Genomic DNA, 24299 nt, shown 5'->3' with positions numbered 1-24299 from the left:
AAGTTGGATCGAAGTCAGTCATAAAATTGAAAACATTGTTGCAGTCAAACCTTTTGAAGTTTTTTGTTGCTGTTTCTAACCTTAACATTAAAACTTGCTGCAGCTGTGGTAAAAAGGCAGCATGTTTCCCATGTGCTGTCACACTATTTAATCTTTAGGCCCGCTGAAAAGCTTTCCGACAACCTGCAAAGCATCAGATATTAGTTCTTGTTATTTGGGATGCCATATAAACCCAGCTTTGTCACAACAGGGAGCTACTGAGCGCACTGAGCAGTCAGCCCCATGAAGCTCGAGTCGAGATGAATAGGTGTAATTACTTGTTGTATGTTCTTTAGAAAAACTGTATAAGACAGAGGAAAATGGCTGTTTTTCACTTTGTGTTTACAAGAGTACAATCTTTGTGTGTGGCACTGCACAGGCAGGCAGGAAGTGACTTGCTGTTTACACTCAGTACACCACCCAGGACACAAAGTTATCTGGATATAAGTGAGGGCAAAATGACTATAGGGTGAAGGCTACACATGGCGAAGGACTTCAAGGAGGATAAGACTCCTGCCTGTCATCTGCAGTACAGTATCAAGAGGAAATCTAAAGTAATTAGCAGAGCAGTTTGCTTTGATAGAAGCTGGCTATTCCCCTGCCAGGCACCTCAGCTGCTGCAGGAAAACTCCTGAGCGTTCATCCTGCTGCTGGTCACACCCTGCCACTGCTCGATTTCTGTGCCTGCGTCTATTCCCATACAGTATATCTAAACAGTGTCTGTCACTTTCGGTTGGTTTCTGCAGCGTTTTTCCTTTCTTTCGCACTTTGTCAGTCGTTTTACCCAGCTTTCTCTTGTCTTTCTTTCCAGTTTTTCTGCCACACTTATTGGCTTTGAGTGATCTTATATAGATAATTTAAGAGGTTATATTTTTAGAATTTATTCCACAGCATTAAAGGTACAATATATTCCTTTCTTACCCGTTTTGGTTTAATACATTTAAATATTCTACAAATATTGAGCTCACATTTTATGCTTTTCTTGATGTGTAATATCATAAAAGTATTTCTTTATTTTGCCCATTTAAAAAAAAAACTGTCACTGACTATATGAATTTACACACCCTCACAACAACAAACAGTAACACTGTTATGTAGAAGTCAATAAGATAAAGAATTAACTAAATAGCTTGTCAAGCAGATGGAGTATGACAGAAGAGGTGAATTATTAATTAACAGCCTGTCCGTAAAAACAACAACAACAACAAATATGTAAAAAGAAAATAAAGAAAAAATAATTTGTCGATGGTTTACTTATTTTTATATTGTCAGAACAGTAAGACCTTCCACATGTCCTGTCCGTCTGCCCGTCTTTGTTGAAACCTGTCTCTCCCTTGCATTTATTCTTTGTCTCACGCTCTCATATTTACTCTCTCGTTTTCTCCTTCACCAGTGCTCTCCCTTACATTCACACATACACATTGCTTTTTAATGTCACCCCTTGAGTATATACTCTACTCCATGCTCTGTTTCCATCCATCTGTCAAGAGAATTGTCATTGAACTTTGGAAATGTCACAAGGCATGAAACATGATTGAAGTGTGTTTCGCTTCAAATGGGCCAATTTAAACACAAAATACCTTCTAAATGTCAGAAAACACATTTACAACGGAGGGAAAAAATATCTTCAGACTCCATTCATCTTGAGAAAGTTGTTGTTCTTAAGTATCACTTCAACATGAGGCAGAACTGTAAACAAAACAAAAATAACAGGATTGTTTGTGCTGATAGTAGAGATTTTAAGCACACAAAGTGATGGCAGTGAAACTAGAATTAAAAGCCAGCTATGACTAAGTGTTAACAGGGAAACTGAACACTTTTTGGGAAGTAATGATACGTTCTATGTAGGCATTAATTAGGTCAGCCTGTTGAAAACATATCATTGCTTGCTTCTGTGACCTTCCAAGGCTTTACCTGCTGCTGTTTTCCAAGTCAAACAAACAAGGTCCTGTGGTGATAATATTAATGTTAACACACCCTTGATCAACTTCACAGAGTCAATATGTGAAAAAAGAAAAGGATCATGACCTTGTTCAAGACACAAAATCTGAACCAATGAACAGCCCACCTGGAAGGATCACTTTAATGCTTTATTCACATCATAATTCTGTCACAGCCAGTCTTTGTATTTTCATGGAGAATAGACCTTGATTTTGGAGTGGAGCACTTCAAACACAGACTCTTGAAAACATTTAATGTGGACAGCTTGAAAATCAGTCTATGCTCAGATGTCATGTCAACATTTCTAAGTTTCTGTCAGTTGTTTTTTTTATTTTATTCCCGTTCCCTCCTCCGCCCCTGTATCCTGTAATCTATAAATATTCTAGATGTTCACTTTGATCCAGCCTTCAGTTTGTGACGAAAGCTGCTGCTTTGTCTGCTGACGGCTGTCACCTCACTATTACTACTGCCATCTATACGTTACAAACTCTGCTCTGGAGACTTTGTGTTTACATCTGTCTCAGTGCATGTATATGTGTGTGCGTGTGCATACATGTTTGAAGGCTTCTGTGTGTGTGTGTGTGTGTGTGTGTGTGTGTGTGTGAATCATGCATGTGACGACGCTGCCAGGTTTGATGCCTCCGCCAGTGAGCGCTCCATCGGGGCCTCCGGCACCTTAGGGAGTGCTTGGAGGTGAGAGGAGAGAGGACAGCAGCTTTGTTTGAACTTGCTACCCCCACCGCCAACCACCCCCCGCCCTCTGTCCCCCCCCCTGCCCCCCACACCCCCCTCAGGGCCCTGTAGCGGCAACAGCTCTTCTGGGCCGCCGTGTTTGCCGGCTGGCTCCCACCAGCCTACTGCTTAGCAACAGCCAATCCGCCAAGCCGGGCCACTTGTCGGCCAATTGCGTCGGAGAGACGGGCTAGTGCTCAGAATTTGAGTTGGCCACTTGGGTCTGGCTATAGTTAGGTAAAGGAGGAGGAGGAAAATATTTTTTTCTCTTTTTTTGGGAAGGGGAGAGTTCATTTCCTTGTTGTTTTCCTTTTTTCTCACACTTTGTTTCAGTAGTCCACTTTCTGTAACCAGGGAGATGTTGTGGTTTTTATAAATAGAAACTGTCCCCAGAATAACAGGTCAAGATGAAGATGATTGAACTCCCTCTGGGAAGTTTTAATTGAGTACTTGAAGCTCAGTTCTTAAACCTCAGTTCGTGTACAGCAGTTGTTTTACACTGGAGAGGTCTGAGTGTTTAACTCTAAAAAGCTGCTAAACTCGATATCACTTCAAACAAGCTTATATAATTTATTTTAACCTATTCTATCCTCATTGTCTTTTCCTTATGTAACCATGTTATTGAAGTTATTGTTTAGTATGCAGACGCTGGCCTAAAATTGACCAGCACTTGCCAATGTTGTGATATAACTTCCTGACTTTCTCTGCACTTGATGAACTCTTTCTGGGTTATCGAGAAAGGTTGTGGTGCATCTAACAAGATGTATGCAGGTTGTTTCATAACCATGTGTAGTGACAGGAATAGTAACCAGTTTTTCATAAATGATTGCAAAACAATATTAGGTTGGAATGTATTATCGAGAGGAAAGAGTTTATTAGGTCAGTGGCTATTTCGGTAAGTCGGCAGGACCCATCCTGCAGCACTGCAGTATGGGTGGGGCAGAGGCAAAAAGGTGGGATAATCTGAGAGGGAGGGGAGGATGAAAACAAGGAGTTAGCTGGTAGTTAGTAGGACCATGCTGTCTTGTTTTCACTCTCGATGGCTCCTCACTGCTTAGCAACAACGAATCAAATCCTCAGATCAGAGCTGCAGCCCAGCCAATCAGCATCCAGGAGCGTGGCGCCATAGAGTTTGGATTTTACCACGTGTGAGATGATACGGGTTGGAGAGGGGATCGCACTTATGCAGGAGGAGAGAGAGAGAGAAAGAGAGAGAGAGGGAGGGCGATGGGAACGCTTTTAAATGGTGTGTGTGTTTTTATACCAGTACCAGAAGTTTTTTTTTTTTTAAAACCACACCCTTTGCTCTCTGCTGCGGTGGTCTGCTGCAGTGACCCTGATGGATGTGAGGTTAATTTTTAAGCTGACTGCACATCACAGTCAAGTCCTCATTAATCAGGCTTAAACTGCTGTGACAGAGATATTAGAAAATGATCACTTGTTTTTATAACAGGTTAAGGGGACTGTTACGTAAACCTTCAGGTCACATTAAGCTGTGTTTAAGTGCCGGTGTTGTCATCTGTTATTTTGCGGTGAAGTTCTTTTTTTAGCTCAGACATTTAATCTAGTCTTATTATAAGTATTAATTTATATCAGGCATTGTTAAGCACAGGGGGGGCTTATTTGATAAAGAAATGGAGCAGGTTCTGGTTCCATGCTGTGTTGTGCTAACTGCCTGCAGGTCCTTAAGCCTTTAAATAACCTGAATTGAATTATGGGATTACCACAATTGAAACATTTATCGGAACAATTATAAAATTATTATTTGGTCTTAGGCTTTATTTGTTCTCATTGTTACCTGATAACAATTTCTGGTGGTGTTTTTCTATGTGCATATTTTCTCAGTACTCTCAGTACTGGAGTCTGAATGAAGACATGTTTAAAACCTGTTCTGTAAGAATGTGCACAGTTTAACGGAATGCACTTGACTCTTTTTTTCCTCCTGTTGGTGCAGCTGGTGGTGCTGGGTGCGGCCGGCTCAGAGCTGCATCCATAACTTTCTCCCCACGTGTTCCCCATGCTCTCGTATTTTTGTTCTGCCTTTTGGTGGCTGCGCAGCAGGCTGAGTGGCAGCTGCGCGGCAGCAAAACTCCACACTCCAGCGTGCATCCAGGCTGCTCGCTGTTGCATGGTTACAGGCGGCTCTGCCTGCCCATTGGCTCAGGGTCTGCAGAGCGGCCCACCCATTGGCTGAGTGAGGAGAAAAACAGTGCTTCCATTGGCTGATGAGAAGTGTAGGGCTGTTGCGATTGGTCCGACTCAACGGCTCCTGCTCCTTGGAGACTTGGCCTGTGTAAACATCCTGGTTGCTTCTTTCAATGGAGTGTGTTTACCAGCAGCTCGGTTTTACCGGTGTGTGTGCAGACTGAGGCTGAGTGTCTCTGAGGAGCAGGAGAGTCTGGTGAGAGCGAGGCTAATTGGCTCCCTGCTCCGCCATACGCTTTGTGATTGAAGAAGCACTCCGCACTATTATGACACTTTGACAGCATTACAGGCAAGGACGCTAACAACCCTCAGTCTGTTGGCAGCTCCACTACTTTCCTTCTTTCTCCCTCTTCATTCTCCATTCCAACGTCTTCTTCAGTGTCTCCGCCGCCTGCATCCGTCACAGTCGGCAGCAGTAGCCCCACAGGCTATGTGTTATCCCTTCGGTGACGAGCAGAGTAGCAGTGTCTCGGGGCTCAGACGTGGAAAATAAATTGCCTCAAGTTCTAAATGATACAGTAGGGCTGTTTGTTTTGTTTGAGTTGTTTTTATTGTTCGCTTTAGTACTATTTTTATAGCTACTCCCCCTTCCCCTCCTCCACTTCTCGTTTTCTCTATTACAATCATGATACCTTAGTTGTAGAGTTAAGTGCCCCCCATCCCAACCCCCCTCTCTACTCCTTCTTATCCTTTATCTGGAGTACAAAGAGTCCACAAAAGCCTTTGATCTCCCTCTCAGAATAAAATAGTTCTAGCTCTCGCTCACCCTCTTTCCATCTCTGAAGTTGAACTCGATGCTCTTGGTGACTTCTTCCTCACTTCTACATTCACAGCATGACTTGGAGGGGGCGGGGCCGGCTGAGCTGAGGCCGCCAAAGCTTCCACCCTCTCAGAGAGCTGACTGCTTAGCAACAACCAATCAGCCTAATATTTTTGGCAGGGTCTCGCAGCCAATCGAGAGGGTGAGAGCGGGCTTTAGCGCTCTGTTTTTATTGGTGGCTGAGAGGAAAAACAATGTTTTTCTTAGTACTCTACACTTCAGTGCTAGTGGTGAGGCTGATAATGCTAAGAGCAGATTTTGGGAGATAATCTTGGCTTTGATGGGGCTGAAAGACACATGGCTCATTACTGTTAAGTGATTCTATTTGCATTTTTATGAAACTTCCAGATCCAGTTGAGCTGAAACAACTAGCTGGTCCAGAGCAGCAAGTGTAACTTCCTGTGAATGTGTCGGTGACTACAGTGAAGCATAAGAGAAACCTTCCTAAAATTGATTTGCAGCCTCTGAAACAATCAATTTCTTAGTTGTCTTAAGACTTAAACATCCTTGAACATGCTCCATCCCCTTCATGACTGAACAGTGTTCGATAGGTGAGATCAATAAAGGATTATAGCTAGTCAGTAGCAATTTACCCTCTCAGTCTAAATGATGAATAGCACAGGTGATACAAATATATTCGGCTTGGTTGACAGCTCTCAGGGTGCACGTAAAAAAAGATGATTGATGACGTCCATATTTCTTTATTTCCTATTTTTTTCAGGCTGGGCTGTGAAAGTGTAACGCTGTCTCTTTTCTCAGCAAACTGCTGTTTAGTTGCCCTAGAGGGAGGCAGTTAAAACCCCCATATGCCCCAGTGGCCAACAGAGGGAAGCTGGCCGGGTCCCAGCTGTTTGTATGTGAAGCAGTCGGTGCTCAGAGATGGCATGTGTGTTAAATAAAGCTAAAAGCCCCATTGACAGCATCTCCTCTAGACAGATACAAATCAATAGTCAGGAGGTGGCCCCTGCCAGAGCTCAGGACATGATTGACAAGCAATGCGGCAGAACCCTTAAGAGTTCGGCAAAGGGTGGGGCTGGATGTCTGGATTCATTCAACTCATTTAGATTGTTTTTAGCCTGGAGTTACTAGACGAAAGAGAGAAGAACTGTTAACAAATCTTGCTGTGTGAGCACATTAAAAGGAATAAAGCTCACTGGGAGAATTTGTTCTTTACTACTGATGGAGAAAAAAACTTTCACCCAGTAAATGTTTTAATAGAGCTACAGAATAAATTGGGGAGAATTTAAAAAAACAAAAACATTTTTTAATAACAATAACTAGAGTGTAAAAATCTATTACCACAATAATTTAAGAAAAATATTTTCTCAGAGGTAAAGCGCATTGGTGCTGGGAGAAATCCAAAGCCCATATATCATCTAAGGGAAAACGCTGTCACCCCCTGCATCTCATTTTCCCCCTGCATCTTATTTTTAGCTTCACTCTCACTGGCACCAGTGCCTCTAAATGAAATGTGTGGAAAATATGTCCACTTTATGTTGAAATAACTGTATTCAGTTTGAAAATATTTAGTTTTTTATTCTCCCTGATGGCCAAACATTTTTCATTCTATCCAACAGGGTTTCATCCAAGTTGTGTCTAAACTCACAAAGATCTGTGGAAGTGAAATTATACAAGGCTTGGCTGTTTTGTTAACAGCACTGATATGGTGTTTCTCTGAGCTGTCATCGTGGGCAGTCAAGCCAATATTTGTGAACACTAATTTTCTGCCAATGTTGGAGGGCTCCGAAGAAAGCTGAGACTAATCAGAAATATCACTGAACGAATCCATCGACTCAGCTGAATAAAAGACGGTCTTTGTCGACACACAAAACATTTATTTGAGGTTTAACATGTAAATGAGCCTAATTTTATGGCAGTAATAACAGTTTTAAGCCTGAGAAAAGTAACCATGCTAAATCCCCCTGTGCAATGAACAGTCGCTGCTGCCATCTGTCTTCAGAGTATCATCGGTGTGCTCTCCCCAAAACGTGTATGCCTTTTCTGAAAAAATATAAAAGACAAAAAATTAAAGTCCACTGTTATAAAATAATGTAGAAAAATAGTATGTTGTGCTGTGAGTGCTTCACTTGCCTCCAGCTCTTTCAACAGTTTACCGTCCTTGTAAGCCACATTTTTCCATCTAGCCTTCAGCCATTTCTTATGTATCGACACAGTTTACCTTTGCTGTGAAAATTGCAACATAAACGAACAAGGTGTATCTCTGATAGATTTCTGCTTTGGGTCACTTAACCACTGAGAATCTAACGCCTTGCTTCATGTTTTATGGAAATTAGTTGACATGTGTAGGATGTCTGGTCGGGTTTTATAATCCTCAGGTGTATGTCCCATCTTTAATCAACATGCCACCCAACCAGCTGACACGATGGGATTTGTCATCACAGGTGTGCTGCTGGCTGCAGTTGAAGGTCACCTTGATTGTTAAAAAAGGATGATGAGTAGAGTGGTAAAGACAACAGCTGCACCACCACTTCACAATTCTTTGCCCTTTAGTGTCTTTTGTCTGTGAAGGTATTAAACTCACCCCCCACTAGGAAGAAAGGACAACACTAGTATTATTTTCTTATGTAAAAAACAGCTTGCAGTGACACACTGCTGCCTTGACAAGTGCGAGGCAGTCTTGTCAACATTCCTCTCCAGGGCTGAAAAGAGTGCATTTGTGCCAGTATGCAGAGGCGTAACAATTGTCTTTTTGTGTTCTGTCCACAGGTCCCTTGTGATCATCAGTACCCTGGATGGGCGGATCTCTGCTTTGGATCCTCACAACCAGGGCAGGAAGCAGTGGGACCTGGATGTCGGCTCAGGGTGCCTGGTCTCATCCAGCCTCAGCAAACCTGAGGTACACCAACCTTTGCACTAGGGCTGGGCAATATGGAGATAATCAAATATAACAATGTTTTTGACCAAATGCCTCTATTGATAATGCAACAATATTGTAGAGTTAACTATTGGTGCTTTTATAAAACATTTACTCAATGAGAATTTTGATAAATAATCTTCAGTAATGTGGATATAATGATGAATAGTCACAGAGAAATAACAAGAAAGAAATGAAATAAACGTACAAGAAACCTTATTCTCCTTTATAATACTTCCCTACTTTACAATCAGGCAAACTTCTTATTTTAAGATCAGACATTAAGATCGGTGTAAATGATGGAATAGTGGCATTAGAATGTGCGAGAGGCCACATAATTTTGATTTTCAAGGCAAAAAAAAATTATCTAGGGGGCATGCCCCCGGACCCCCTTACCTGGCTACTCTTCTCCACTGGCTGGCTGCTCCATGTCTAACAGCAAAACCCTGATTCAGGGCAGCACTAGGATAGTTGTTGTGTAATCAGTTGTAGTGGGCCGACCAGGGGAAAAACGCCAGGGCTGTTATTTGAAACGTTGTTGAACAAACTGAAGAATGCTTATCATGCCATGTCTATAGCAGTAGATGAGAGAAACTGCTTGGCTTACTGCCGCGAGAAGGACACACAACTGGCGAAGTAGTGCACATGTGCACATTTTGTTATTGTTCTGATTGAGATATGCCTGGGCAAGATGTGACAAAATGATTATTTACAGAATTTAATTTAATTTTTTCATTCTATATATTTAATTTGATTTCAATTAAAAAATATTTCTTCTACCTCAGATTCTGTTCAATTACAGCTCTGTTACCGTGTTTTTATGCACTTTGTGTTAACAAATTTAAAAGGTAGAATATGATTATGAAGTTCAGAAGTTGATACATTTCTTGATTTCAAAATTTGACCTGAAAGAATTTGTAATTGAATAGCCCTGATCTGGTGAGTTCATAAAATTACATAAATTTACGATATTGCAGCCTATAAAACTATATATTACACTTATGCCATATTATAATGTCTAAAATTTAAGATGATCTACTCACTAAAATATAGATTCATTGCCCTTTTTGTCCACCGTAACAAATATAGATGCTAGTCTATGTATCAGGATTTAAATAGTCTTGATTGGTAGACTAGTACTATAAAAAAGGTAGGGGAAAAAACCCTTCCAGTGTTATTTCTATGATGTGTTGAACATGGAATGAACCACCTCCTGTTAAACAGGTTAAACAGACAGCTGATTAGGATCTACCAGTAGATGAAAAAGTCAATTTCCACAGTCTTGACATGTCAATTTGAGGTTAAGGAGATGGTCTCATCTGAGTCTTTGCCTCAAAACAAACGCTGTCCCTCCTGGCTTTCTTTCTGTAGACAGTGAAACCGATAATTGAACTCAGTGCACTTTGAACAGTCAACCAAGGGTTGCTGTTGCTTACATTCATTTCATGTACACACATATACAACACACCAGACATACTGTACACCCCCACATAAATCTGAGAGTAGTTGTTTTGCCTGGAGGATTAGCCTCTTTGTTGACTGTGGTGGTTTACACATACAAGCACAGCAAGACCCTCGTCTATACATGTACACAGAAGCTTAAACCGCCCACACCGATATGCTGAAAATGAAGTGTAGCCCAGAGCGCTGCTCTCCGAGATGCATACTAGAGACGCGCTCATGGTTTACTTTGATGTGGACTTGCTCTGTATGAGAGTTTTGCCTCGGGGAAAAAGCCTCTGATTCTAACAAGGGTCTGGGTGGCTGCTGAGATCAGATTAATGTCGGTCTGCTGGTGCTAGCAAGGCATATTTGAGTGTAATGAACTCTCTTGCGCTTTCATATAAATACGTTTCTGCTTTATTATTCTGTTATAACGATATATATAAAAAAATCTAGAATAAGAAGTTTAACACCTTTTGACATGTGGGCTTTCCCAGGGAAAAAAGGGGTTCCCACAGGGGTAGATTGATTGTTTGGAATCAATCGGTAGTGGGTAACACAGATAAAAAGCCAGCCCATACTGTTTGATTGACAGGTCAGCACTGGGAAATACGAATCAAAAGTAACAAGTGTGAAGCTCTAAAGAAAAATACAATATTGAAAACGTTTTCAGCTCATCTACAACATTCCTAATATAGCAACTTCAGGATTACTCACGAAAGATGAATCTCATTTGTTGTTAAGAACCTCCCATATTAGTGGGTAAATTGGTTCTTAAGTATGCACCATTCAGCCTTTTCATTCCAGCTAAACACTCAGCAAAGTTCACTGATTAGCAAACCTACAATTAGAAGGAGGGAACTAATCACTGAAATCAGCTGCTGTAGTGTGGGTCGGAATTAAAAGATCTTCAAAATTGCTCCTTGATGCCACGTTGTTGAGAACTGCTGTGGTTGAGATTTAGAAAATAAGAATTCCTGAACATTTTTTTTCAAGGGTCCTCAGAGGTTAACACGGTGGAAAACCCCTAAAGGTTGCTCGAAGCGCTGAAAGTTTATACAGTAGAGACTGTGAGCTCAGTATATCTTCTCCACTAGAAGCATCTGAATGTAAATTTGACCTTGAATATAAAGTTGCATCCAACTGTACTAAATTATAAGACAGCACACTTATAGAGTTTTACGCCGGTAGTAGAAGGATAACTTCATTCTCTATCGTCTGATGAAAGTCTTCAACTTGCTTTATGAACTCAATTTTTTTTTCTTTCTGTTGAGACAAACACTAGGCTGTTTTTCTTAGTTCACAGAAAGTTTACTTCTCGGAGGTTCAAAGTGTTTTTTCCCCAGTATCAGTGTGTTCTCCGATACTGTTTGTTTTGGTTTTCCCCCTTGCCTTTACATTCTCAATAGAACATTTTATTGTGATAAAACAGAAGTAGATTCATGGACACATGCACCAACATATATGCGTTATGACAACAGGTAATAGGTAAATCACCCATTATGACATAGCTGAACAATGTCTTACGATAGTCTTACAACTAGTCTTATAATTCTGGGCTTCTTTTCTTTTGATGGTATTAATTTGGTGGTTATTATCAACAACAACAACAATATTAGCCAGGGTAGAAAAATAAAATATTTTTTCACAGGGCAATTATTGGCAATCCTTACCTTTTTAATTTGGGGGACGTTTTGGCCATTGTCTCTGATTATTTCTGACACTGATGGAAGGATGAGGTGGATTTGCTGCTTGGCATCACCTTACAGTACTGGTAGTCAATGCTTGTTGTTGTTTCTGGTGCATGCTCATTTCACAAAGCAACAATGGCCATGCACAAATCAAGGAGAAGACATAGTTTCCCATTGCTCTGTTTCATATGACCACACCGATTCACAGTAACTGGGGTTTAGGAAAATATAATCTTGTGTGGACGAGAAGCCAAAATGTAGAGGAAAATATTGTTGCTGTTTTTTTGTTTTTTTTGTTACAACATCTGTAGACCTGTAGACACGGCCTAATCCAAAACAAAGCAAATATAACCTACACATATTTTATAATAATATACTCTCTTTTCTCTCAAAGAAATAAATGAAAATATATTAAACTTTTTACAAATTTAGATTTGTTTTAGTTTCTGTTGTAGCAAGTAAAAAGCTCCTAGTAGAAAATGTTACAAGGGTTAGGGTTAGGTTATGGTTAGCCTAACCCTAACCCTACAAGTAAAAAGTAGAAAGAAGAAAAAATAGTAGAACGCAATAACAAAATATTTCTATGTCACTGCTTTCCACAGCTGCTTCATAGTCTCTGAGGACATTACAATGTTTTCCTTGCCTTTACATCTATGTTCAGTGTGACTTCACAAGAAGTGTCAAGAAATTCATAGACAGACACACATGTAACATCCTCCTGTCATCCTTCTGTGTGCTTATGTTGTGACAGAGGATGCTGACTGTGTGTGTGTGTGTGTGTGTTGGACTCCCTCTATCTGTATGTTTTCACCTGTTGGCTTTCATTTGGCTGACAGAGCGGAACAAGGAGAGATGCCTGTCAGCTCTGAACCCAGTGACTCGCTGTGACGTCATTTGTTATGGTCCCTTGAGTGTTCGCTCGTATGTGTGTTTTTTATGCTCATGTACTTTATGTAAGTTTAAATGAAGCTTTGCCCTCTTTGCCCTCCGTAGCCTGGGATGCCTGTCTGCTGTCTGTGTGTGTGTGTGTGTGTGTGTGTGTGTTAGTGGAGGGGGGGGGGCTGCCACTAGCTCCTACCACCCCCCACCCCCCACGCCTCCTCAGCGCTCAGCAACGGTTTCATTGGTGTAGCCGGGTCCCTGAGACACCAGTCTGCTCGGTGATTAGAGGCTAGGGGGGGTCTGCCGCCGTGCCATTGGCTGGCCTCAGCACGCCGGGGAGGAAACAGCCAGTCACCTGCTGCATCCTGCGGAGTGTGTATTTGTGTGTCGTCTTCTTTTACTTTTTTTTTTTTTTTTTTGTGAAATGAGGGACAGCAGAACCACAAACAGCATTGTCTGCAGAAAAAGAAGCCATCACTTCAAAAAGCAAGGAGTCGCTCTGGGGGGTTAGAGGGGGGGTGAAGGGTGTGTGTGTGTGTATGGAGTGGGGGGTTAAATGGAGGAAGTCTGCGCCAACGTTGAGTGAGTCATGCTGGGGTGTGGGGGGGATAAAGGGTTGAAGAAGAAGGGGAGGTTGGGTGATTAGGGGAGGTGAGGTAATGCCTCAGACCAGAGATGATGTCATCACATAACAGACAATACGGACATGCTCACTCTGACACACATACACACACTGCCGGCATGCAGCGTGAATGAATGAACGAGGAGAGAATTTGATTGATCACCACAGAATAACTAACGATTGATCGCCGCGCTGTAACTAATGTGACAAGCAATAATTCTTCTAAGGCAGCGAAGGAAATAAAAAAAAGACCAGATGGGCGATATTTCTGACAGAAAGTCGATCTTGTTCCAGCCACTGTGATTTTATTTTGATAGTTTCTAGTGTGATGGTGTGTTTGTTCTGCTCTTCTCAAACCAGCAGTATTACTTGGTCTCTCTTTCTCTCTCTCTCTCTCTGTGTCTGCCGCCTTTAAGTGGGGCAGTAGCCTTGTGGGCCAACAGTGGCACATTAGCAGCGGGGGAGAGCTGACACTGTTTGACAGGATCGCTGGAGCGTCTGCAGCAACACACACACACACACACACACACACACACACACAAACAACCATCCGTTCCCCTCACTCAAATCTCTCTGGGTGTAATTCAGTGACGTGATTAGTAATGTCAAATAATCATCAAGGGCTCCAGCTCATTTGGAGAAATGTCTCCATTAAAAAATGTGTATAGAAATAAACAACAAATAATGATATACTAGATGACCTCACTCTAGCTATGAACTAATCACCATAGTGAAATGCACTACAGTCTGATAAATTGTGAGAAAAACATATGTTTAACTAGAATCTGACCCAGTGAAGACACATGGTGGATGTTCCCTGCAGCCAACAGATGGATTCCTCAAAATAACTGAATTGCTCTATGTTCAGAGTGATAGTGAACCTTTTTGTTGGGGGGGAGCAAAAACTTGAATGAGTCTGAGTAAGCTCTTTAAAAATTAATAGACATTGGAAATTCCTCGGAAAAAAGAGACTCAAGGGGAAGGAAAACATGCTGAGCCCTCAGTATTTTTTTTAAGTGATAGGCTCATTTGAATTTTTTATTTTGTTATTCTCCAAATGTTAATGCAAAATCCAAGTGCTTTTCTGTTTTGTTTTTGATTTTTTTTTCTTTTTGTTATCAAGATGATTTCAACAAAAATATGAAACCTTACACAGGACCCTGAAGAACAAAACACAGAAAAGGGTAAACAAAGACAAAGACATTAAGAAACAGATTAGGGGTGGGCTCTTGATCACAATTTCATACACCGCTCATTAAAAGATACCTCTAATTTGCTTTGATGATGTTTTTTTCAGATAATCAAGAAATGGGTTAATTAAAATACACAATTTTCCTCAAACCTTGTTTCTTTCTTGAATAATTTGCAGCTACACATTTTTAATAGCTTTATTACAATTTATTACATTTTTAATGAAATGCATTGCTTCATGAGATGTGTACTCTAAGATGTTGAATAATATTACAGAAGACAATAGAATTTTCTATTCTTAAAAAGAGGTGTCAGTGGGGAACTTCCACTGGCCATAAAAATCGACTCTTTAACAAAGTCCTTCAGCCTATAAATAACTCAAGAAGTCAACTCTGTTTCATCTTGTCTTTGTCATTTTTAATCACTCAACTTTAGTGCCTTCCTGACGTCCGTATCGACTGACATATTTTGACCGCTCTTGAATCATAAAGCAGTCTAAGTGAATCACCCACATGCCACAAACAACCCTACAGACTGGTTCTAACTATGCTTCCCTAAAATATAATTGTTTACTAAGCCCTGTTAGCTTAGTTACACCAGAGAAATGATTGATCATTTACCAGACATCCCTGCCAGATTTTAAACAGCAGATGTGATGGTAATGACAAGGGGCAATGCTATGAACAAAGTTGGGAGTCGGGTTGTGAAAAGTGCTCAGATTTTCTTACATCTGTATCTTACATTTACACAACTTTTGACAACTCCTGCTAGAGTTTTTAAGGCAACCTGATAGATCGGTCAGAGCCGAAATCAGTGGAATGGAACCTTAAGTGTTTGTATTCCTGTGGACACGGAGGGGAGGGTGACATGAACAGCTGAGAGAAGTGATCCAGGGTGTGCTGGATCAGAGATGGATTAAGCCATCAGGAGCAGGATGACTCATCCACAGCTCTGAGAAGTTCCTCTCTGCTGTAGACCTCTTTGCACCCCCTCAGCCGTTCCAGTACGGTGTGATGGTCAGATTGTTAACCCCTCCTCCTTTCACTTGCTAAATTTATCCTCATCCTATCTCCAAACCACCAATCCCCTCCCTCTAAAAAGATGACTTCACCCCTGCTCCTGGCTCTGCTCTCTAGTAAATCATTCTGCCACACACACACACACACACCCCTCTGGCATTTTGTAATCCACCACAAAGCAACCACACTGACTTTTGTGAAAGTATGATCGGATTTCCAAAACAAGGTGATTGACAGATCACCTGTTAAAAGGAATCACTACTTGGTTTTAAATAATATTACATCACAAAACCGTTTTTGAAAAGAGTGAGTCACAACTCACATCCAAACAAACTGTTTTTTGATGCCGGTCTCTGTATAATAATCACTGAAATGCTTAAAGAAAACAACTGTCTTTAAACCCCCTGATGAGCTTAAAGCGGTAGAGGTTGAATCAGGATTAGGCTCAGGTTTTTGCAATGATGTCATCCTTGCTGCCCCCCTACAGTGAGCACACACACGCACATTATTCACAGTTGCACACTTTTATAAAGATCCAGGTTAATTACTTAGGCTCTTAGTTGTGTAATGGTCCCAAGCCTGTGGATTGAGTCCAAGTGTGCGGGAGCTAAAGCTGCTGCTATGTGGGTGGATGTGTCGGCCAGTGTTGTCTATGTGGGCAAGTGCTTTTGTGTTTCAACGATTGTCTGTCTGAGCCGAAAAACAACTTTTTCTCGAGCTTTTATGTCTGTTAAAATTCATTGCAACAGACAGTGTAATACATTCAGAATCATATCTTTACCTTGGTCAGTGCCAGTTGTCTGTGTGATACTGGAGCAGAGTGTTGTAATGAAATAATAATGTAGTTTCTGCAGCAACAATACCTCAGAGACTCTCTGTGTATAGGGTTTGTCCAGAAACTGTGATATGGGAAATCCAGGAGCCTTTTCAAATTAGTAAAGATCAAAACTCAAACTCAAAAGAAACTATCTTTATGAGTGCACTCAAACCTTGAAGCTAACCTATAAACTAAAACTAAAACCAGATTCAGTCAGCACATGCCCATTTTATTGAATAACTAAGAAAAATAAACTTAAAGAATCTTTGTCAAAAACGTCATGTTTTGTGTTTCATGAGCATCTTTTTTTTTAAATCACACCCTTTCTTTTAATGGGTGATGTGCTATTGTAACATATTGGCATCAAGTTGTTTGTGACAAAAACAGCATTTAGCACTTTAACACTTAAAACTAAAACCAACCTGTTTGTCCCTGCAGGTGTTTGGCAATAAGATGGTCATCCCTTCACTGGACGGTGCCTTGTTCCAGTGGAACCGGGACAGAGAGAGTATGGAGGCAGTGCCTTTCAGCGTGGAGTCCCTGCTGGACTCGTCTTACCGTATCGGGGAGGACACTGTCCTGGTTGGGGGAAAATCTCTTACTACCTATGGTCTAGGTGCCTACAGTGGCAAGGTCAGTGAAATCACTTCACTCGTACTATGTGATACATTTTAAAGAATAAATGATCACTTTTCCTCTGTTTTTATCAAGAGAACAAGCAGTTGTGCCAAATTATTCTGTAAAAATGTCAACACAACACTGACATATTCTCACTACATTAATACAGTATATTAACCTGACTAATGTTTTTTGGCTTAGCTTCAGTACATCTGCTCTGCGGTGGGCTGCAGTCGCTGGGGAGATGAGGAGTTGGAGCCCGAAGATGTTCTCCTGCTGCAAAGGACTCAAAAGACTGTGCGAGCCATCAGGCCCCGATCAGGGATAGAGAAGTGAGTTTTATTTAATCACTCAATCAGCCTGTCATTGTCAGTCAGCCGGTCAATCAGTTTGAGCAGCAACTGTATCTTGTGTGGTATTCCAGAAAGGGTCGCAGGCACTCAATTGACTTCCTGTCAGTGGTTTTAAATAAAGTCAGTCAACCATTCAGCCACTAGGATTTAACATTAGCATGTCTTCTTTTCTTTTTTTTAACCTGCTGGCTTCCCCACACTGACCACATTAGTTTAATTGAATACATTTGGTTTACTTTCTTATTTTTTATTCAAATTTTCTATCTGAACAATAAGTATCATAATCTACCTATTCTTTTTTCAGCATTCCAAAAAGTTGGGATGCTATGTAAAAGTAAATAAAAACATTATGCATCAAATTCAAAATGTATATTTAGGGGAAAAAAAGTTTGAACATTAAATATCTTGACTTTGTACTGTATTGATTTCAGTACAGGTCGAAAATGATCTGCAAATCATGGCATTCTGTTTTTATTGACGTTTTCCACAGCGTTCAAACTTTATTGGAATCATGGTTGTACCATCTGATTCTTAGCTGCGTCTTGTTTCATAAATATTGCTTTTGTTTACTATGATACTGAACATATTTGAAATGCAGAGCAGTAATTAAGAATTACTTTTTCAAACAAAATTATAATCAACGATTATCAAAGATGAAGCTCCCTCATCATTTACAAAATTACTTATTGAAGTAGTTTTCTCAAGTGTGTATTATCATTTGTGATATTAGGTGGAACTTCAGTGTTGGAAACTTTGAGTTGAAGCTCCTTCCTGAGACGCAGTCTGGAATGAACTTCCTGGAGGGAGAAGTTGCAAACGGCGAGGCCTGGAGGGAGAGTCAGCGGGTCATCACTGATGAACCAAAAGAGAAAAGGCAGGCAGAGAAACAGCAGGACCAGAACTTGGACCTCGTCATCAAAGTGTCTGTTCCTGACTGGAAGGTCATGGCCTTCAGCACCAAGCCTGAGGGACAGCTGGTCTGGGAACGTCAGGTGAGTTATGAACTGCAAAAGCCCCTTCTATCAGTGCTGTACTGGCATTTATGCTGAGTATGATTGGAGTGGTTTATTTACTGGACATCAATAAAGTATATCAAATCATTCTGTATCACCTTTGTTGTTTAGTTCTGCACACCGATTGCTTCGGCTTGGCTGGTAGGTGGGGGTAAAGTCACACCAATCGCCCTGTTTGATGACAATGGCTACAGCAACCAGTCAGAAACTGAGGAGGAGGAGGACGACGACGATTTGAAGAAGGCCAGAGTAGATGAAGAGTCCAGTGTTTACCTTGGTAAATTCATCCGCATGTGCAGATCCCTAATCTTACCTTCCCTTATTTACAATTTCTGTGACAATTTTTCAGCGCAAACTCTCTACAGTTGTGTGTGTTCTACCAGTAAATCTACTACATGTGTAACTCCTTTGCACTTTATTCATCAGGGATGTACCAGGGGCAGCTCTACCTCCAGTCCTCAGTCAGGATGAGTGAAAAGTTCCCTTCCCAAGCTATTGGATCAGAAAAGGACATAATCCCATTACCCACGGTCAAATGGAAGCCTCTAGTCCGTAAGTCAACACCTACAGTTTGTGAGGGAAGCCTTTGGGGTGAGCAATGACTAAAGACTGGCTTCATTGTTACTTCTTTAAACACAAAGTTATACTGTGTTTTTGTTTTTAATTAATTATTAGTTCCCTGTTGCTCAGAGCTTTTGTCTTCACTCCCCTTAATGTATGACTATTCCTGTGATTATTATTCCCACTCGTTTGATCCGTCTTCCTACAGAGATCAAAGAACTTACTCATCTTGTCCTTGACACAGATTCCCCATCTCGGACACCAGCCCTGGTCGGCTCTGACGAATTTGACAAGTGTCTGAATAATGACAAGTACTCCCATGATGAATACAGCAACGGAGCCCTGTCCATCCTTCAGTATCCCTATGGTAAGAACCTGATACTGGACATAAGGCTGTAAAAGACTGTAATAAAGTCTTATATCTAGAGAGACACGCTGCATACAGAACGTACAGCAGAGGAAAATCAAGTGGCAGAGAGGGACAAATAACTAAAACCCCAATGACTGATTGCTGATTTTCCTCTTCATAGACAACGGCTACTACTTCCCCTACAGCAAGCGTTACCGGGTGAAGCGCTACAGTGCCGTAAGCCTGATAAACGGAAAAGGTGCTCAAGCTGAGAGTGGCAGGAAAAAGGACCCGGTGCTGTTGCTCCCCTGGTGGAAGGAGATCCTCGGCACTATCATCTTCTGCATCGCCGCCACAACTTACATCGTCCGCAAATTTTTCCACCCTCCCGCCCCTGTGGCCTATGTGAGGGTAAGAACACTGACACAAGCTGCAGCATGAATACCGTACTGACAGTGACTGCTGGTGGTTATTGTCATATAATATTAATGTCAGACCCTGCATGCGACTTCTGAAACCAGTGTGCTGCTTCCACATGTCTCCATCAGGAAATATTTCCTCAAAATCTCACTGAATAAACTTTAGTATCTCATCCATGTCAGTGGATAAGGGTTGTACCAATTAGTTAATGAAGCTCAGTATGTATATGTTATATTAAAATTTGAGTTCTAAAATAGATTTCAAATGCATGTCTATTTATTCTGTTTAAACCTGGAATTTCTGGACAATTGCAGATAAAGATTAGGCTCTCTGCTAATATTATAGGTATTTCACTATTTGTATAATTAGATTCTGGTGGTGGTTGTGTATGATTGATTCTGACTTGCATGATTCAAACATTTCCAATAACTTCCGAGCGTTGTGAATCCAAAAGTCAAAATTAATTGAAACAAGATAAATTGAATGATTTCCAAAATAAACATCCTCCTTTTGTCTGATGAAACATTCTGCTTCAATCCATATTTGTTGGCTTTAATCCTTAAAAAACATAATTTTCATTTCTTGCTGCACACAAATGAAAGCATATACCTGTTTTATTAGGGTGATTTAAAAGCACCATGACTGAATATTCATAAAATAAACTTGATTTCAATAATAAAAAACAAAAAACTAATTTTATCCAATGAATCAGTGTATTCAAATCGAGGATTTTGTGTGAGGATTTCTTTTCAAATAGAACTGAAGAGGAAAAAAATACTTTTGGCACCCTCCATGTTTTAATTTGTGATAAAACACTTCAAACTAGGGATTGACCCTGTAATGTTACACTAAACTCTATATTTCTAAATATAGAAATAAATATTTCTGATATCTATTTGAACATCTCCCCTTTTTTTTAACATTACAGAAGAGTTTAAATACATCTGTGCCGTCTGTGCTCAGCTTTTTCTTAGTAAAAATACCCAGCATGCCTCAGACGTTCACTTGTTTTTTAAATACAGATCTACGTAGTATTTATGTGTCTTTGCTGTCCTCTTTCTGTCCCTCAAAGCAACGTAAAGAGTCAGAGACACAGTGCCAGACAGACTGCAAGTTTGACCTTGAGGTTGTGGAATCCAAAGAGCCGGTTGCTATGGAGACCCGTTCCAACGAATATGTGTCCAGGTAGGTCTTTAACACAGGCAGAACATACTTGTAAATTATTTTTGTTATGACTCAGGAGAACTTGACAAAACACACACTGCTGTGCCGGGAATTGTTATCCTCACGCTTAAAAGTTACATGTGAGTCTCGCTCTTTCAAGGTGTAGCTACAGATTCGGCACTGTTACCATGGTGACCACTGGTCTTCCAGCCTGCCTTGATAGGACAAGGCAGAGATGGGAGATACGAGCCGTAGTAGTGCATGATTGGATAACTCAGCTGTTTGTCATCAAATGAAAATGACCTTGGCCCCCGCAGACCCCACCCTATCCAGCAGCATCTGCCACAGGGTCGCCGTGTCACTTTACATCACTGTCAGCACATTGTCAGAAGTTTTTTATTTTATTTTGGACATCCCAAATATGATCAGTAGCCGTAATTTATGGGCTGTCACTGACCGCCTGTCGTCTTATCGATGGAGTTTACATGTTTACATCCTTGGGCTGAATAATATGGCCTAACCCCCCTCAAAATACAAGCAAGAATCTGATTAAACTGCTTTTTTCCCGCTCCTGTTGTCATCACTTTGCACATTCTCTTCTTTTGATCCACCCCATAAATGACAAACACCCCCCCCTCTCAGTTAAAGCTGCTGCTGCAATCCATGCAAATTGCTTTTACCGAAGAAGTTTCTTAAAATAAATCTGGTGGCTGTTGCAGCAGCTGAGGCAGGCATGAGTCAGGATCACTGTGAGGGAGATAGAGATCAGGAATCAAGGCCTGAATCACTTGTGCCCACGCATTTCCTAATAAGACAGCCTTCAGTCCCCAGAGGAGCCTGAGCAGGGATGCTTTGACAGGGTGCAGAAAGCAGTGGTTCCAAAACCTTTTTTAGATCACAACATGATACATGATACAACATCCGTAAATGCACACAGATGCTTTTTTTTGTTTTTAATTCTTTTAGATATATTTGTTTCTTTTGTTCTGTTCTGAAGTGTTTGAAAAATGTAATGAGGTGAAGTTAGATTATTTTTTTTATTTTAATTTATTTAATTTTGTGATTATAATTGAAAACAGACAATAAATTAACAGTGAGTTGACCCATCCTCAAGGCACCCCACTGATATAGATAATACTAAATGGAGTTTAGTGGTTATGAAAGAAACTTAATTACGCCTGTGTAGATTAACAGAAAACTGAAGCTTCACAAGATGGAGGAAAACACAGCATGTATCTGACAGGTGTGTGATTAAATATGACTTGTTCACTAAAAACATTGTTGCATAAAATCACAGATCAGTATAAATGTTTTTTTCTCTCTACAGTTTTGCAAAATTCGTAAATTCAAACATTTGTATTTAACGTTATTCATCACAAGACCTTTAAATAGAGTGTGTCCTACCCTAGTGACAGCAAAGCATTTTTCTGTCAGCCCAGCATAAGCTTTAATTTATGATCCTGTTATCAGCAAGTTGGTTACCTGCCAGCTCAGCAGCCACAGCCAACATTTACAGGGATTTGGCTGGAAGTAATTCCTTCAGTGGTAATCACCTTTTTACCACTTAATAAGCCTCCTTGATTGCAGTGAATTGTCTGATCCCAGGTCTTTGAAATTGTTAGGGATGCAGACGTCACACACGGTTTCTTTCTACCACTGAGAGCTGAGTAGTGATTGTTTGCACAATGACAACCACAGTGTCTTCTCCTCAGGTACCTCACTGACTTTGAGCCAGTGCAGTGCCTTGGCCGCGGGGGGTTCGGTGTTGTGTTTGAAGCCCGCAACAAAGTGGATGACTGCAACTACGCCATCAAAAGAATTCGTCTGCCCAACAGGTAGCGCCTCTCGCTGGCCACACCACAGACTTCCTTGCTGGAGGCTATTAGCTCTTCCTTTATCTCAGTTTTCTTTAAAGCTGTTAGACTGAGTTATGTAAGCTACTTGTCTAAACACTGAGAACTACACAGAGGTAAAACTGACATTTCGGCACACGGATTAGCCATGCTTTTATATTTATTCTGACAAGCATGGAAATTTAGTATTCAGCTACAGCAGCTCTACAGTTATTTTAATTTCACCCTTGCTGTTGTATGGTACATTGCATACAGTGCATAACAAACAAAATACATTTTTATGTTTTTTGTCTAAATACTTATTGGGCCCATGGTGTATCATGGCTGGGCCGTGAAGGTCATTTCCTTTTTACAAATACAATATTTGGTCAATAATGAATCATGCGTGTGTCTTAGAAATACAAAAAAAAGTCTAATTAACAGCAAAGTCTTATTAGGAATTCATAATGCTGCTGAAAAGTTTGGAAGCGGTTGTTCTGAATGTGAATAAGACCCTAAAGCTTGGTTTTCCGTCATCCAGAGAGCTGGCCCGTGAGAAAGTGATGCGAGAGGTGAAGGCCCTGGCCAAGCTGGAGCATCCGGGGATTATCCGCTACTTCAACGCCTGGCAGGAGAGTCCCCCCGAGGGTTGGCAAGAGGAGATGGACCAGAGGTGGCTGAAAGACGCCAGGTTAGCTAGGGTGTTTAAACCTGTTATTATGCTGTACAGCTCAGCGGGTCCAACATGGCTAAGAACACTGCCAGGGGTCTTTTGTCTGGGGATGGCATCCGTGCAAAATAAATGTAATCCTCTGCTCAGGGGGAATTATAGCACTTCTATAGCATTTATTAGTCCACAGACTTTAAATCACTCGACTCACTTCTCTGGTGTTTAACGTTTAACCCTTAAACCTCACTAGAGAAGTTTCTGTTTTTACTTTTTTTTTTATCATTTTGAAATGCCTCCTTAATAAGTATATAAAAATACAGACACTTGGACCCTTAAGGACAAAAATGTCCCCATTTAAATTCTTTGAGATGATTGTAGTAAGCGTGCCAGCAACAATACTCCTTTCTCTCTTGCAGTACCACGGACTGGCCAATGAGCTTCCTTGACCACATGGAGGCGCTGTCAGTCAAAGTTCCAGTGTCCAGCTCAGTGTCCCCTGTCCCTGGGCCCAGAGGAGATGTTCTGGAGACCTCTGTGGATGTGCGGGCCCTGCTCTCCAGCAGCAGCAGTGCAGTAGGTTTTGGTGTTGACGATGGAGACCTGTCCTTCCAACCGCTGCTGGGCCATGACAGCCTGATGTCGGAGAGGGACAGCCAGGCCGACCCGGACGCCTCAGACACCCCCCACTCCTTCGAGCTCTGTCCTCCACGTGGCCCCAGCGACTGCACTTCTTCTTCCTTTGACATCGTGTTCGAGGACTCGGGCTGTGACCGAGATGCCGACGCAGAGACGGACTCGGCGTCCAGCGCAGCCAGTCCAAGCACGCTGACGGAGAAGAACAGCTCGTCTTCCTCGCACACCAGACAACAGGAATCTGTCCCCCCCTCCTCTTCCTCTCCCCCCCGGCCAACCTCACTTACCCTGGCTCTCCCCACAAGTCCTCCAACCCAGCGAGTCCAGCCTTCTCCCAAGGTCAGTCATTCACTTACTCAGAGAGCTGTAATTAGCTGCTGTCCCAATCTCATTTTTGGTTATGCCTGGC

General features: G+C 41.4%; 1 protein-coding gene across 1 annotated transcript in view; it reads left to right on the top strand.

Moving 5' to 3' along the window:
- The window catches only part of eif2ak3 (eukaryotic translation initiation factor 2-alpha kinase 3), a 33588-nt gene that overhangs the window by 2583 nt on the left and 6706 nt on the right, over positions 1-24299 (top strand). Inside the window, exons 2-13 of the mRNA XM_059353304.1 lie at positions 8465-8594; positions 16716-16910; positions 17097-17227; positions 17979-18240; positions 18373-18538; positions 18688-18813; positions 19067-19189; positions 19353-19582; positions 20664-20776; positions 22468-22590; positions 23129-23278; positions 23674-24229. Coding sequence (XP_059209287.1) covers positions 8465-8594; positions 16716-16910; positions 17097-17227; positions 17979-18240; positions 18373-18538; positions 18688-18813; positions 19067-19189; positions 19353-19582; positions 20664-20776; positions 22468-22590; positions 23129-23278; positions 23674-24229 — 2305 coding nt within the window. The remainder of the gene's footprint in view (positions 1-8464; positions 8595-16715; positions 16911-17096; positions 17228-17978; positions 18241-18372; positions 18539-18687; positions 18814-19066; positions 19190-19352; positions 19583-20663; positions 20777-22467; positions 22591-23128; positions 23279-23673; positions 24230-24299) is intronic.

This window comes from Centropristis striata, chromosome 16 (genome assembly GCF_030273125.1).
Source record: "Centropristis striata isolate RG_2023a ecotype Rhode Island chromosome 16, C.striata_1.0, whole genome shotgun sequence".
Taxonomy (NCBI): Eukaryota; Metazoa; Chordata; class Actinopteri; order Perciformes; family Serranidae; genus Centropristis; species Centropristis striata.
This window is presented reverse-complemented; position numbering and strand designations above follow the sequence as displayed.